At 42.9% G+C, this 17,262-nt stretch overlaps 1 protein-coding gene across 1 annotated transcript in view; it reads left to right on the forward strand.

The window, feature by feature from the left end:
- The window catches only part of LOC147712971 (extracellular calcium-sensing receptor-like), a 197,407-nt gene extending 190,630 nt beyond the window's left edge, over positions 1-6,777 (forward strand). The window contains exon 4 of the mRNA XM_086919754.1: positions 5,932-6,777. Within this exon, the coding sequence (XP_086775880.1) occupies positions 5,932-6,777 (846 nt within the window). The remainder of the gene's footprint in view (positions 1-5,931) is intronic.
- Positions 6,778-17,262: the final 10,485 nt, after the last annotated feature.

Here is a 17,262-nt window from a genome sequence, read left to right on the forward strand (position 1 = left end):
TGTTTGATTGACTTTATCCTCTTGGAGTGAAACAATAGAGTCACTGTTTTATTCTTCTTGGACTGATACAATAGGGTTCTCATGATAATTACCCTTTTTAATTAGAAGCACAAGACTATTTTTGTCATTGGATGGATCTTGCATTTTATGGTGAATTTCTTGAACTGAATTGATGCTGCGTTATGATCTTCAAACATTTGAGAAATGACCTGGCTTTCTGCATTTGGAACATTCTTTGAACAGAGCAGGACACATGCTCCTATTGAAATGTGGTTTACTACCATATATAATGCATCTCGCCTTGATAGTGTATTTAGTTGTTTTTTTTTCTCCATTTTTATTAGTCTCCCATTCTAATGGTGGCCACTTCCAATGAGATTTGTTTTTATTCATTAGGTAGCTTAAAGTACCTGGCAAATCTTTCAGTCCCTTTTGCTACCAGCACAACTTTTGCAAGGAAAGGATTCTTATGAGGAGGTATTTTTTCTTGAATCTGCATGTTATAGGAGGGCATGATTATCTCATCATAGAGGTACTGATCTATTAGAGATTCAAAATCATAAGTGGTGTCTAAAATGTGCAACGAAGCTACATAGCTCTCTATATGTTCAGACACGAATTGATGTCTTGCCTAAAAATTGAACCGTTCCATGACTGGGTGGTTCCTCTGTGAAATACAGTGGGAACCTAGCCAAGGTCTAACTAAATTCATCATACAGCTGCGAAGAGGTACCTTGTAGCTGGTGAAAGATGATAAAAATCTCCCGTGCCTACGTGCCATAAGAGTTTAAGAAAACATCTTTGTTTTAACATTTGGAGAGAACGGGCTTCCATCTATTACCACAATATAATTACGAAAGAAACTCAACAACTTACTCCATTTTTTTTGACTGATGCCCCAGATTTTTAAGCTAGGAGGGTAGGGGATTCCCTCATTTCTGCACGTCGTACACAACAGTTAAGTGAAACAGTATAATGTAAAGAAAGACAAAAATAATCTGAGTTAGATATAGTGATAGATATGAAAAATAATGCAGCTTAGATGCGCCAGTCACGTAACGCTAGGCAGTATGTTTTTTTTTTTTTTTTTTATACTTGCAGGTAACATGGAGGGAAAGCTTGAAGAAAATTGTCAGCAACAGCAATAACTGGCGATTATAATGACCACAGCACTCTCTTTCACAAACCCTGAGAGCCACGGTGTCTGGCCGAGACACTTAGCAGTATCTGAAAAGGCGAAAGTGGTAGTGGATGAATAAAACTGCAGAGAAAAGAAAGTAGAAAGTGTTTTCCTCTCCGAGTGTCTGCTTGAGAATAAACTTAAAATAGCTGAATGCTGCAGTGCATCACATGACTGGGGACTCACAGTTCATGCCCAAAATAAAGAGAGACATGCTGTAACCAAGAAACGTTTCCATTAATCTTTATTGGTTAAAAATCCCCAACAGCAGCAAAACCATACTGACGAGTTCGCAAACATGACACAACTGTCAAGAGCATCAAAATGTGAACATGGATTGAATGTGGAAGACTCGAGGACAGGAAGGAATGTAAAGAAAACAGTGATGTGTTGAAATATAACAATAACAAGGCAACTTGATGCAGGAATAAAATATAAGCACAATACAGAAAATAGTTCAAGTTCAAGTTCAGGAATTTGTATAGCGCACTACTCACCCAGAGGGTCTCAAGGCGCTTGAGGGAGGGGGTGTATTATTTGTCGAATAGCCAGGTTTTAAGTTCCTTTCTGAATGAAATGTGGTTCAGTGTGAGGCGGAGGTTAGTAGGGAGTGAATTCCAGGTCTTAGCCGCCAGGTAGGAGAAGGATCTTCCTCCCATGGCGGATTTGTGGATGCGCGGAACTGCGGTGAGAGCTTGATTGAAGGATCTTAGTTGGTGGGTGGGTGTGTAGAAGGACAGTCGCGTGTTGAGGCATTCGGGTCCTATTTTGTAGAGGGCTTTGTGTGCGTGGGTGAGGAGACGGAACGTTATTCTCTTGTTGACGGGAAGCCAGTGGAGGTCTTTCAGGTTGCCGGTAATGTGAGTCTGGTTGATGCATTTTGTATGCGTTGGAGTTTTTTGTGTAATTTGGCTGTGGCTCCGGCGTAGAGGGTGTTTCCATAGTCCAGTCGGCTAGTGACCAGTGCGTGGGTGACCGTCTTTCTTGTTTCGGTGGGGATCCAACGGAAGATTTTCTTGAGCATACGAAGTACGTTGAAGCAGGAGGATGAGACGGCGTTGACTTGTCTGGTCATCGAGAGGGAGGAGTCTAGGATGAAGCCTAGATTACGTGCGTGGTCTGTGGGTATGGGTGCTGTGCCCAGGGCCGATGGCCACCATGAGTCGTCCCAGGCAGAGGGGGATGACCCTAGGATGAGGACTTCCGTTTTGTCTGAGTTAAGTTTTAGGCGGCTGTTTTTCATCCATTCGGCTACTTCTTTCATGCCTTCATGAAGATTGGTTTTGGCGGTGTTGGGGTCTTTGGTGAGGGAGAGGATCAGCTGGGTGTCGTCAGCATAGGAGATGATGTTGAGGCTGTGTTGTTGCGCGATGGATGCGAGAGGACTCATGTAAACGTTGAAGAGGGTAAGACTGAGTGACGATCCTTGTGGTACGCCGCAGATGACTTCGGTGGCCTCTGATTTGAATGGGGGGAGTCGGACTCTCTGGGTTCTCCCGGCGAGGAACGAGATGATCCAGTCCAAGGCTTTTCCTTGTATTCCGACGTCGTTGAGGCGTTGTATGAGGGTGCTATGACAGACTGTGTCGAAGGCGGCGGATAGGTCTAGTAAGATGAGGGCAACCGTTTCTCCGTTGTCCAGTAGCGATCGGATGTCGTCTGTCGCTGCAATGAGGGCGGTTTCGGTGCTGTGTTTGGCTCGGAAGCCGGATTGTGATGGGTGGAGAGAGTTGTTGGATTCAAGGAAGGCGGCGAGCTGGCTATGGACGGCTTTCTCAATGACTTTGGCAGGGAATGGGAGGAGGGAAATGGGGCGGTAGTTCTTGAGTTCCGAGGGGTCTGCTGTTGGTTTCTTCAGGAGAGCGCTGAGTTTGGCGTGTTTCCAGCTATCTGGGAAGGTAGCGGAGTTAAAGGAGAAGTTGATGACATCACGGAGATGGGGTGCGATGATGGAATCTGCTTTGTTGAAGATATGGTGAGGACAGGGGTCTGTTGGCGAGCCTGAATGGATGGAGGTCATTAGGCGGATGGTGTCATCAGTGGTGATTGGGTTCCAGGTGCTCAGGTTGCTAGAGGACGATTTAGGTTCGGAGGCGGGTGGAGTGGACTTTTCTTTGGAATTGTTCTCAAAGCTGTTATGTATGTCGGCAATTTTGTTGTAGAAGAAAGAGGATAACAAATCGCAGAGGTCTTGGGAGGGAGTAATGTCGTTTAAGGCTGCTGTGGGGTTGGTAAATTCTTTTACGATGTTGAAAAGTTCCTTGCTATTAAGGGCATTGTTGTCTAGTCGATCCTTTAATGCTGCTTTCTTGGTGGATCGGATCAATTGGTGGTGTTTGCGGGTGGATGCTTTGAAGGAGGCCAGGTTGTCAGTGGTTGGGTTTTTTCTCCATGTTTTCTCGAGAGTACGGCAACGTTTCTTGGATTTTTTAAGGTCGTCGTTGAACCAAGGGGCCTTTTTACTACCCTGTTTGGTTTGGTGTTTTCTCAGAGGTGCTAATTCGTCAGCGCTGTGAGTAATCCATTGTTTGAGTTTGGTGGCAGCTTCGTTTGGGTCCGATGAGAGGGTGGGGGGGTTTTGGTTGAGCGATGTGATGAGTTGGTCGGTGGTGATTTTGTTCCAGTTTCTTCGGGGAATGGGTTGTGGGGGGTTGTGGATCGTGGTAGTTTTGTAGCTGAAGTGAACACAGCTGTGGTCCGTCCAATGGAGAGCTGTGGTGTGATCGAAGGAGATGTGTTTGCAGGAGGTGAAGATGGATTCGAGCGTATGTCCGGCTACATGGGTGGGGGTGTTAACGAGTTGTTTGAGTCCAAGATTAGCTAGGTTGTCCAGAAGGGTGGTGGTGTTGCTGTCATTTTTCTTTTCTAGATGGAAGTTGAAGTCTCCCAGTAGAATGTAGTTCTTGGAGGGGGGGGCTTGTGGGCTGATGAAATCAGTTATGTCTTAGTTGAATTGTTTACGGGTTCCTGGTGGTCTGTAGATGAGGGTGCCTCTAAGTGTGGTCCTGGGGTCGGTGTGGATCTGGAAGTGAAGGTGTTGGGTGGAAGCAAGGTTATCGTCGAAGCTGGTTGTGATTCTGATGGTGTTCTTATGGACGATGGCGATGCCTCCTCCAGTTTGGTTGGTGCGGTCTTTTCGGATGATCTTGTAGGTGTCCGGGATGGCTATGGCAATGTCGGGTGCTGATGATGCGGTCATCCATGTTTCTGTAAGGAAGGCGATGTCTGGTGACGCAATGTCGAGTAGGTCCCAGAGTTCAGTGGCGTGTCTGTGGACCGAGCGGGTGTTCAGCAGGATGCACTTCAGGTGGTTAGAGTCGGAGTTGTGTTTGGGGCTCGTGAATTTGGTGTGGGTCTTGATGCAGGCGAACTTGCAGGAATGGCAGGTGAAGGGACCGTGGGTACGTCCTGGGGCAGCTTCATAGCAGTGTGGTGTGCGTCCGGGGTTAAGGGCTAGGAGGGTGATATGTGAGAGGATTGCAGTTTGCGGGGGACAGGTCTTGCGCTGGGCGCGGTTCAGGCGCGGACGGGCATAGACGGGGGTAGACAGGCTTAACTTTGGGGCAACTTCAGCGTGCATGGGGTGCGACCGCTGCGTGCAAATGCATCTGTCATATGTGGATAGTGGAAGGGGGGGCGAGGCAGGGTCAGCTGGGAGGCGGGCGCGGGGTGGAGCTACGGCTAGGAAGCACAACAAACAACAAAATGGCTGCAAGTGGGATAAATCGAAACTGGGCGAGCCTGGGGGACAGACAGAGGCACAATGGGGCATACAGTACTTTGCTGATACAATGCGGACACAACAATGCACTGATTAAAATATGCAACACTCAGAATGGTAAACGCACAATGCACAATGCACTATAAATGGAAAACGCGCAATGCAGGCAGCGGCAGTGATGCGGGGGAATGATCGCGCTGATGACTTAGCTGTGAGGCGCTACGATATTGCAGGACAGCTTTCAAGCGCTCTCAGGTCACGGAGTCACCAAAGTCTTGGGAGTGTGGGGGAGCGACCTCTTCTGAGCTAGTAAGGAGAGTCACGGCGAGGGGGTGGTGGGGCAGAGCAACAACTATCTGTGGGAGGCAGGGTCAGCTGGCAGGCGGGCGCGGGGTGGAGCTACGGGCTAGGAAGCACAACAAACAACAAAATGGCTGCAAGTGGGATAAATCGAAACTGGGCGAGCCTGGGGGACAGACAGAGGCACAATGGGGCATACAGTACTTTGCTGATACAATGCGGACACAACAATGCGCAGATTAAATTATGCAACACTCAGAATGGTAAATGCACAATGCACAATGCACTATAAATGGAAAACGCGCAATGCAGGCAGCGGCAGGGATGCGGGGGAATGATCGCGCTGATGACTTAGCTGTGAGGCGCTACGATATTGCAGGACAGCTTTCAAGCGCTCTCAGGTCACGGAGTCACCAAAGCCTTGGGAGTGTGGGGGAGCGACCTCTTCTGGGCTAGTCAGGAGAGTCACGGCGAGGGGGTGGTGGGGCAGAGCAAAAACTATCTGTGGGAGGCAGGGTCAGCTGGGAGGCGGGCGCGGGGTGGAGCTACGGGCTAGGAAGCACAACAAACAACAAAATGGCTGCAAGTGGGATAAATCGAAACTGGGCGAGCCTGGGGGTCAGACAGAGGCACAATGGGGCATACAGTACTTTGCTGATACAATGCGGACACAGGCCCTACTATCATAACTCACTACAATACTCCTAATGTATTTCTTCTTTCTTTCTAGATAAGTTATGGATCAACAGCCCCCATATTGAGCAATAAACAGCTTTTCCCATCTTTCTTCCGAACAGTTCCAAGCGACTTGATCGAAGCGAGTGCCATTGCCAGCGTCCTGAAATATTTTGGCTGGACTTGGGTAGCAATTCTTGCCTCAGAAAATAATTATGGAGTAGTTGGGAGTGAACTGCTTAAAGAGGAGATCATCAAGACCGGTGGATGCGTTGCCTTTATTGAAAGGGTCTCTGATCATCCATCTAAAGAAAGAGTGCACAGCATTGCTGAACTGATTGGAAAATCATCAGCTAATGTCATTGTGGTCTATTCCCATGTGGGAGTTATGGTACCAATATTTGAGATGGTTTCACAGCTGAGGATCAGAGGAAAGATCTGGGTGGGTGCCACCAGCTTAATTATCACCTCAGATCTGTTTACTAAGGAGACCTGGGAGTCACTAAATGGTACAATTGCAATTGCACATCATGTTGCAGACATTCCTGGTTTTAAAGATTTTGTTCATCACCTGAACCCTGCTACATCTCCAGATGACATCTTTATTGGACTCTTTTGGGAGAAGGCATTCAATTGCAAATGGCAAGGCACAGACAGCAGCCAAATACAAGGTGATGAGACAAATAATATTTCAGTACTTTGTACTGGAAACGAAGATGTGGCCACCCTCAACCCTGTGCTGTTTGATTTGAATAATCTCAGGTATACCTACAATGCATACCTGGCTGTACATTCATTTGCACATGCTTTGCATGACCTGATCATAAACAGCTTTTGGGATGGTAACGTCACCAATTCATCTAGCCACGACTTCAACACAATTCAACCACTGCAGGTATAAACACCCGAATATTTTTTCATGCAGTTTCTTATTATAGGCTAGGCATAGACATTTTGCATCTTAATCTCACAGTTTTCGGTTTTCTACTATCCTCCCAATGTTTATAAGGATCAACTAGGGGGTATTTATATAACATTCCCTTTATGCTACTTTTAGAAGAAATCTAATTGACACCATTAATAAATTTGACTTAATTTTTTTATGAATACCTTTACCCTATTTCAATCTTATGTCTTTTTTTCAGTAAGCCAATTTTCATATTAAATCTATATGACTTTATTATTGTTGCAAGTTTTGGCTTTTCAGCTTACTTATATGAAGCTTATGGGATCTTAAAAAAGAGCCCTGGCAGGGGGATCGCTCGACTGTGCGAAAAAAGATGGCTGCTACCCAGTAATTCTCCGGTACAGCCTGTTTTTGAACGAAGATTTGTAGTGCACATTGGGCATCTTTACCTGCCAAATAAGGCCGTGGAGGCAAAGTGGGACTGGCGCTGGGGGCTCTTACATCGCTGAGTATTGTGAAGGATCACGTTTTCCTGTCACAGCCTCTCTCCAGTCAGGCTGGTGAATTGCTGCGGAGGCTTCCTGTCAGGTGGATGGAGTTAACTGAAGAAAGGGGCACGCCTGAGGCTTAAATCACACCACAGTTGGTTATAGGTGCTGCATGGTCTCTTTTTGCAGGGCTTGTAATCTATTTAATTATATTTCTCTCTTTTGAGCTGCCTTTGTAATTTTTGTCATTTTTTCAGCATTTTTCTATTAAAATGGAAGGGAAACGTACATGTTGTTGCAACAAAACGCAAAGAAAATATTTCTCCCCCTACAGTCAAATCAAAAAATGTTGAGTCTGAGGACTCTTCTTTATCCATTTTACTAGAGGAATTACAAGCAGTTTGTTTCAATACAGGCAATATTGCGTAAGGAATAAAATTATAGGCAAATATATGGCAAGTCTATCTATGAAGGTTTCTGATAACACAATTAAAATTCTGGACAACAAATCTAAAAAAGACTGTTTGATACCTATTACAACGAAAATATTGCAGAAGAGTAGTTTATTGATTGATTTAGAAAATCCAAATAGACAGTGTAACCAGCGTATTTTTAATTTGCCAGAGGATGTTGAAAGAAGTAATTGCAGACTATGGGGGTGTTTACGGTGGCGGATGGACTTATGTCTGTCTGCCATCGATGCGGTTACTGGGACCGCCCGCCTGTAAGGCTGCGGTCCCAAATGTCCGATCACAATACGACTGCACTTTGGTGGTCGTATTGTGCATGGTTAACATCACAGCGGGTGCTGCTGGCTGCAGCACCCGCCACAATGCAACAAAATGCATGTCTGATTACGATATGACTGCCAGTGGGGCAATCACATTTCGCATGGTTAACTTCGTAGTGGCTGCTGCTGGCCACAACACCTGCAGCAATGCTAAAAATGCATGGTGCCTGCCACCTGGTGAAGGGAAACCCTGTGCACATCCACCTCCACCAACACAAGGAGGGCCCACAACAGAACCCTAAATCCCCGCCATGGAAATCGTGGCGTGGATACAGCATCGTAATTTGGTGGACGGTGCCTGCTAGGCACCTCCACCATTTCAAAGAAGCTTTTTGGATCTGCCAGGCAATCGTAATGATTGCCTGTGACGGGCCCGCAGCGGAAGGAGTTTGCATCCGCCAGCACACCACCCACCAATGTAATATGGCGGGCAGAGAAGTGATTCAAGATGGCGGTGAGAACCACCACCGGCAGGCTGCTGGTGGCGGTTTTACCGTCATCGTAATCACCCCTATATTTATAAAATTTGTTCCAGGCTCGTTACATATCAGTTTCCCAGAAAAATTTGACATTGATAAGGCGCAAAGAATTCCTTTCCGTTGCACCCATAATGAGTCTCCAATACGCAGACGACATTGTGCTCCTGTCACAAACCCCTCCCGGCCTACAACACATGATTTCCAAACTTGCGTTGTATCTCTTGAATGCACAATTAGCAATAAATCTTAAAAAAACAAATAATCTATGCTTCTCCGGCTCTCGCAAGAAAAGACAAAAATTTGTCTGGAAGATAAACTCCACCACTCTAACTCAGGTAGACCAATACAAATATTTAGGCATTTTACTGGACCATACGTTAAAGTATAAACAGCACTTGGAACAAGGGAAATCAAAAGTCAAACAACTCCAATTTGCCTTTAAAACCATCCAAAAACATTTACAGGGAAATTCTACTGGCCACATTTTAAAGATTGTAGCTGCCAAATTCCTGCCATCGCTCATATATAGCTGTGAGTTGATGGCAACCCGGGACTCCATAGTCCTAAATCTCGCCCAATCTAGCCTGTTCAAAAACCTTTTTTCAATTCTGCGTCACATTTCCCAAGCCCAAATACGTTTGGAATACGGTCTCACAAATCAGTTTCCGGCAAGACAAAGAGCCCTTGCCAAATTTTACTGGTGAATGAGAGATGCAGAAGATCATTCCCTGGCTCATCTGTGCTGGCTAGAAGTCGAAAAACAGACAGGGCTTTCCAACTCTACATACAAGTCCCTTAGGCAAGCGCTTCATGCGTTATCATTGGAAGAATCCTGGCTTTTACCTATGACTTACACCGCTTTCAATCAGTTAACCAACAAAGCAATTAAACAAGCGTCACTACTAATGGACAAAGCTGTAGTGTCTGGCAAAAGCCACGCTTGGATTGTCTTGCCATCATACATCTATCTGAAACCCCATCCATATTTGCAAGACTGCTTCAGGGAAATTAAGCCTGCTAAGGCTGGGATGCTTTTCGAGTAAAGACCTTACCCCCAAATGGCTGCGGTCGTGGTCAACACACGACTGTCGCCTTTGTGGAAACGGCGCATAGTCACTACTGCATTTAATATGCATATGTCCGGCACTTCAGGAACTAAGGAAAACACTCCTGCTACCACTTTTAAGAGACGCTCAGGTGAGAACCTGCAGGGCGGCCGTTATTAAATGCCTTAGTGGCTCTTGAATCCAATTATCCTGTAATACTATAAAATTTCTGGACTACACCGCCCAAGAGCTGGAAAACAAGGCACCAACCAAGGAGGACTTAGGATAATAGGCTTGGCTATAGTTGGTCACGGACCCTCCTTCATTTTGCTCAATGGATATTCTTTCCTCCACTCACTAGTATAATACAAGTACCCTCTTGAGTTAAAAAGTGTAATGCGATCCAACTTACACAGCTCTTTTAAGTTTTACTTTTTTCCTTAGACCAACTCTGCAAAGTTTGTGTACTTTTACGTTACTACTTCTAATTTTGACTTGTTGCTTACTTTCTATTGTTATAAAGACGAAAATGTTGACTGCATGGTGGTAAGTTCCACCCTTTTATGATTTTTTTATAAATCAAATAAAAGTATTGTTATCCTATCCTTTCCATTGTATTCCTAGCCATACTAAACATCGTCAAATGATCTTCAAAGTTTTACGTCATCATCATTTAGTGATGATGGAAAAAGCAGCAAGAGAGATACCATCTTTTATTGGTCAACGGTAGTAAATATTTTATTACCCAAGACATTGCTAAAGAAAATGTTAACTTACATACAGAGTTCCCAGACCGAAGACAGCAATTAAGAAACAGTTTTTTCAAATACTGACTTTTTGATCCATCTATTATCAGAATATGATAGAATATTTTTTCCAAATCTATTCAATGCCTTGAGGATCCTTGTCTCTTCTTGGATCAACGACTACCACTCTCAATTCTCAATGGAAACAAATGAGACTGCTACTTGATTCTCTTGTTGTAAATCTTTAATGGTAGCTTGCCTACATTTTCTAGTTCTTCAGTGAGGGCTTTGCTTAGTATCAATCTTACACAAGTGATTGTGTAATTCATGGGTATTGTTTATGTTTTTATGTTGTCATGTTTTTATTTTGTCATCTTGTTAGTGTATGTCTGCTTTTTTCCTTCTCTTCCCTTGCAGTCATATCAGAGCTACTGTTTCCTCTTTTTATTTCCTTGGTTTCTTTCTTAGTTTGTTCTTATACTACCATGGATAATATTAAAGGTTTTAATATTGTTTCTTTTAATATTAAAGGTTGTAGATTATTTAGCTAGACATAAGGCTGAGACTTGTTTACTTCAGGAGACACATATAGATGATTCAGTTTGCTCTTATATGTACACAAAATCGGTTGGTAATAATATTTCCTCTCCTGCGCTTAACAAGAAAAATTGAATCACGATTTTATTTGCAAAGAAAGTAAATCTTCAAATTCTAAGCCTGTGTTCAGACTCAGAAGGTTGTTAGATCATTGCTAAAATTAAAATGGACAATACCATTTTAAACGTAGTTAATGTGTACATTCCAACATTTTGGTCCTTTTTCATGTCGGAAAAACAGAAATTGGGATACGTAACACTTATTATTGGAGATTATTTAAATCTAATATGTGACCAATTATTGGATAGAACTTCTTCAACTACATATCGTCCTCCAAAGGCATTCTTCACTCTAAGAACCTTTTTTTGAACTACCAATTTAGTTGATTGTTGGTGCCTACATCATCCCACAGAGAAGCCATTTTCTTTTTATTCTAATTTTCATAATTCACACTCTTGTATAGATTATATACTATTAACTTGTCAATTATTCTCTTCAGTTTTTAATCTTACTATTCACAATATTGATATTTCTGACCATACACTAATTTCATGTTTTTACATTCTTGCTCCTCCCACAAATCTTAAGGCTGATGGCGCATGAATACTCATATTGACCTCAATGAAAACCATACGCTGAAGCTTTTGTCTGCTTTGGATGATTATTCTTCATTTAACTCTAAAGGTTCTAATTCACTTTTTAATAATGGGATGCATTTAAAGCATATATATGAGGTACAAATATTTCCATTAAGGCTCATAGCAATATATTTTTTAATTCCAAAATGAAAGAATTAGATAAATACATTGCAATGTATAAGCATTTCTATATCACAAGAGAGCTGGCATACAAAAATCTCATTGCAAAGCTACATTTAGTTTTAATACTAATCGTTCTGGTAAATATTAAGCAAATTATCTTCGTATTAAGAGAGATAAAACAAAAATTATTGCAATTTATAATTCTAATGGTCAAATAGTTTTTATCTCATAAAAGAATAGTTCAAGAATTTATGAATTATTAAGCATTTAATGTTTACCTTAATTATTATTAATTTATCATTATCTCTTGACAAATGGAAGAATAAAAGGATGAATTCTATCTCTGGATGGTTGCCTGTCTTGTTATATTAAACTAATTACCTATTATTTGTAATTGCTTTTGGTCTCCTTCAAAGTGATTTAATGCTACACTTTTACATTCTCCTAACCGTTGGCATTGTCATAAAAATCCAGGCGTGCTAAGTCATATGCTTGATGAATGCAATTTTATTCTTCAATTTTGTATTGAGGTATAGAGGACATTACTAAAATATTTCATATCTCAGATAAACTGTAATTTGCTGTATTTATTTGTAAGTCATCATTACTTAAAACAAGATTATCTGTTATTGATAGTAAACCTCCACCTTTTTTCATTTTTTACAGCTTTAAAATCGATTATTATCAACTGGAAAAATGCTTCATTGCTATCAGTGCATGCATGGTGGTCCTGGATTATATTGACCAGAAAAGGGGTTAAACATTATTAGGTGTCTCACATAATAATTATAAATCTAATTTATTTTGGAAGCCTATTAATAAATATATGGATTAATATTTTTATAAATTTTTACTGATATCATATTTACTTGTTTAATGTTTGAAATGAATTATTCAATTAAGTAACTCTAAGTAAGTAATAATTCAAATGTTATCTCATAGTGTTCTCTTTTTGGTTTAATTTTTACTTTACTTGCATTATTATATTATCCTATTTGAGATTGCATGGGTACCTTTTTCTATCTTCGGCTTTTATATATGATTAGAACGGATATTGTTATTGGCTTACCTAATACGTTGATGTATAATTGTAGGTACCTGTTTCTTCAGTGTTATTTTTTGCATGGTCTTTTTGTTTGAATCTAAATTCAATTAAATATTTTAAACACAGAAAAAAATGCCTGGCAAATCGCCAGACTGATTCAGGAGTTGGCCAAGCAGATTTTTCATATTTTCATTGTCTCTCAGTTCATGTTAAATTCCCTTTGTGGAATGACCTAATACATATGAGTAACAAGGCCTTTGTTTGTGTCAGCGGGAAATACCAGTACCCACTTTTTTCTATGTCTTACCTTCTCTCAATCTCTAGAAACGCCAATGCATGTCATATCCTCCTTTCCATAAGGTGTGATAATATCTTTATGTATCAATTGATCCCCAACCCAATCCTTTGTTGCGTTCTCCCGTTCATACTCTTTCACAGATTACTCTTTTTCACTGGCTGGTCCCATACTTTTCCTGTCAGCATCTCTGCTTCATGTATTAAGGACATTACCACCTCTATAACACTTCCTTCCTCTCAACCTCATTCAGAGATGACTCCCATTTGTGTAAACTGGGCAAGATGTACACACATTTTCTATTTCATTATTCTGCTAGAACATCAATTGTGAATCCACAAATAACATTTTAGGGTGTACAAAGAATGGCAACTCAAATGTTTTCATGGTTTGTGGATCAAAGAGAAAAATGTAAGAGTTTGCCAAACTATGGAATCAGCACTAGTGATTCAGAAAAGCAACGAACAGTCATAAAAAGTCACTTTAATTTGCATCAGCTCAGCCCAGGGTGGGAATCAAATCCAGACGGTATTCAAAAGAATGTAAACATTGCTATATGTAGTTGAAGAAAATCGTACTGTACCTGTGAGAAATTAGGTTGTTGGTTGAATGGGGTTGACCCCTGTTCAAGCAACAGCCACAATACCTGCCAAGGTGGACCACAAATGTCTCTAAATTAACTTGTGCTTAATGTTCAGAGAGATTGGCACAAAAGCAGTCAGAATTACTTTGAGGTGAAATGTAAAGTATTTATGTGTACACAAACAGTACTAACAGTAATAATGACACCAGAATGACAAAAACCAATTAGTAGAACCATAGTTATGAATTTTGAAATGAAATGAAATGAATGAAAACTTATATAGCGCTACTTAGCCCGGAGGCATCAGGGAGCCTATCAAGAAAAAATCACAAAAAAGGCAGATCCCAAAAACTAGGGGGAGGCTTTGGCAAAGAGCCATGTCTTCAGAGCTCTTCTTAAGGCTTGCATTGATGGCAGGGAATTGATTTCACACGGCACAGTGTTCCACAATTTCGGAGCAAGGCTAGAAAAAGCCCTGCCTCCCCACTTAGCTCTTCGAACGCGGGGGACTGATAACAAGAACTTTTTGGAGAAATGACGTTTTCTGGAGGGGGCATACGGAACCAGCAGGTCTCTTATTCCTCCCATCCCATTCCTGGTCAAGGCCCCATGAATCAAACAGAAAACCTTAAAGGCAATCCTGGCTTCGATCGGAAGCCAATGCAGGGATTTCCTAGCGGCAGTGGCTGACGAGCGCCTGGGCACGTCCAGCACAAACTTAGCCGCAGTGTTCTGCACAATTTGTATTCGCTATAACAGGCCCTTGTTTATTCCTGCGTATAAGGTATTACCGTAGTCGAGCCGGTAAGTTAATAATGCGACGACAATTTGCTTGTAAGCTTGCAGCGACAGATAATGTTTGATCTTCCGCAGGATCTTGATAATACCCCAACAAGTGGAGATTGTCCTATTCACTTGTTGACCCATCGCAAGGGCCGTATCAATCATGACTCCTAGGTTCCGAGCCAGGGCCGTGGGTACAGGGCAAGCTCCCAGGGATGAAGGCCACCATTCCCCGTACCAGATGTCCTCCTTCCCACTGAACACTAGGATCTCTGTCTTCTCGCCATTCAGCCTCAATGAATTGTCAATCCTCCATTGGGCAACTGCCTCCATACAGTGTCTAAAATTAGAGGCAGAGGAGCTGACGGACTGGGCGAGAGACACCAAGATCTGAGTGTCATCAGCGTAGGAGACTACCTCCATCCCAAACAATCAAATAAGCCTGGCAAGTGGGGTCACATAGATGTTGAAGAGGGTCGGACTTAATGCCGACCCCTGTGGGACCCTACACTGCACAGGATTGGATGGAGATAGGAACTCTCCCAACTTGACTCTCTGTTCCCTCTGGTCAAGGAAGGAGGCCAGCAAACTGAGAGCTGGCCCCTCCACCCCTATCTTCCTCAGCCGAGATATTAACAACGAGGAAGACAGGGTATCGAAAGCAGCTGTAAAATCTAACAGGATGAGGAGGGTAGTATGGCCCTTGTCAACTCTGGTCCGGATGTTATCAAGCACTATGGTAAGGGCCGACTCCGTGCTATGACCCCTCCGAAATCCATGCTGCGAGTGATCCAAAAGACCAGAGGTTTCCAGAAATGTTGCAAGATGCTGGTTGAGATGGGTTTCCAGCATCTTTGCAGGAGCTGGAAGCAGCAAAATGGGGCAAAGGTTTTTAAGGACATCCGGGTCTAGGGTAGGCTTTTTCAAAAGGGTATTAACCACCGCCCTCTTCCACTGAGAGGGAAAAATGCCATCCCGCATTGCCCTGTTCATAATGTCCAGTAGTGGGGGCAAGAGAGTTTCCTCAATTTTCAAAGTTGAAAGTAAAAACTAGATCAAAGAGCCAAAAAGTGGACTTCTAGTCGCACGTGAATGGGTCAAAATCGAAGAGTATGGATGACCGCCATTGAGCATGAGTCAGATACAAAAACTGGATTGGGCCTGGTAAGCACTTACATCTGAATCAATATACATTTGAAGAAAAATGTTCTATGAGCCAAGACTGCAGGCAGTGTCCGAGAAGTTAGAGTCATCATCGGGGAGGCGCTTGGCAAAGTTGAGGTCAAGATATTTTTCTATGTACTTAGTTACTTTTTGGGACGTTGAAAATCTCCAGTGGGATGGGTCTATGCGCTGCAGCAGACAGTGGGGAGGAACCGCTTAACAGGATTTGCTACTGAGGAGAAGAACAATACAGGGTTGGCACAAAGTAAGGCAGACTGGTCATGCACCATTTGCAGATTTGCAAGCAGGTACATCCCAGTCTCCTCTTGGGTCTCAGAATACTTTTTGACAATAAATGTTCTAATACTCCAATTTTGGTTTTACACTATCTGGGTACCTTTTGGTATATTCCATATAGGTACCCTATATAGGCTCAGGTAACACTGCAACTTTTCACCTATATCCTTTCCTACATTTCATACATAACAGTTCATACAGACTGACCTTTTACCTAGATATGACACTGCATTCAGAACGTGGGGTTTTCCCTGGTTCGATGCTCATACATTATACATGAGGCTTCTTCGAAGCACAACAGGACTCCCAGCAGGATGAGCATCTCCTGTATAATATCTATGTTAAAGTTCAAGCCCAACGTCATCCTTTAGGCCAATACAGTAACACAGCAAGATAGGACCCCTTGGGAGATCTGTGGGTATATATATATCATGTCTTGCTTAGAAATAGAGAGGAGACTGTGACTTTCTGGCTGACGCACTGTCAAGAGACACTGAGGTTCCTGCATGCAGAGGCTCCAGCTAGCAGTGGTTTAACATCCCTCGCGGGCTGTCAAACTCAAGGCCAGGACGGGGTCCCATATTCTCTCCTTTTTCGGGTAATGGGGTGGACTAGACCGTAGAGAGATTTTTGCCATAACGCATAACACCTACAACCGATGCTAGGTACATTTAGGTGCATCTAGTTAAGGAGGCAACATAGGAGTATGCACTTTATTATCATATTTGTTATGTACTTCTATATATTCATAATTACTGCCAAATAGAAAGTAGTATATTGTTGCCAGAAACTATTCTCTCCCTCATAAGAGGAGATTTTAGTGCCACTGTGAGCTAGCTAATGCGAACAGGCTAACATATCCGGTGGGGTTGCTCGGAACCAGTCTGCCACCAAACTCAGTTTATGTTATCCAAATGCCCAGATCCTCAATAGGATATATAGGAATTACACAACACTTTAGCTCCGATTCCAAGGGTGCAGGACTATGGGACACCACTTAGATATCCCAAACTCACTCAGGCTGGTTTCTCGTACAGCCTTTTCTGTCCCTGTTGCTCTGATCAGGAAGCCACACATTTAGCCAATAGAGTCACATTGGAAGTCCTGAGTTCAAATTGGGAAAGCAAGTCTCAATCAGCAGGGCAGTCTTCTGTGGACACATTGCATGTTTTAAGCAGCAGAGTGGTCCTCTTGGTGCTGCAGGGCTTTTCTCCTAAATACACAACAGACAACAGGAAGTAGGGAAATACTATGAGAGTCCTTCCCCATGTTCAGAAGTGAACTTAAGAGTAGGGCTGACAGCCCTATATTTATACCTGGTGGCCCCTTACAAGAACCTTATGGAGTTTTCCCTTCATAGACGTGTCTGGAGTTGCTTGCCTTCCTGCTCTGGTCCCAGTCTGTC

This window comes from Lissotriton vulgaris, chromosome 5 (genome assembly GCF_964263255.1).
Source record: "Lissotriton vulgaris chromosome 5, aLisVul1.2, whole genome shotgun sequence".
Taxonomy (NCBI): domain Eukaryota; kingdom Metazoa; phylum Chordata; class Amphibia; order Caudata; family Salamandridae; genus Lissotriton; species Lissotriton vulgaris.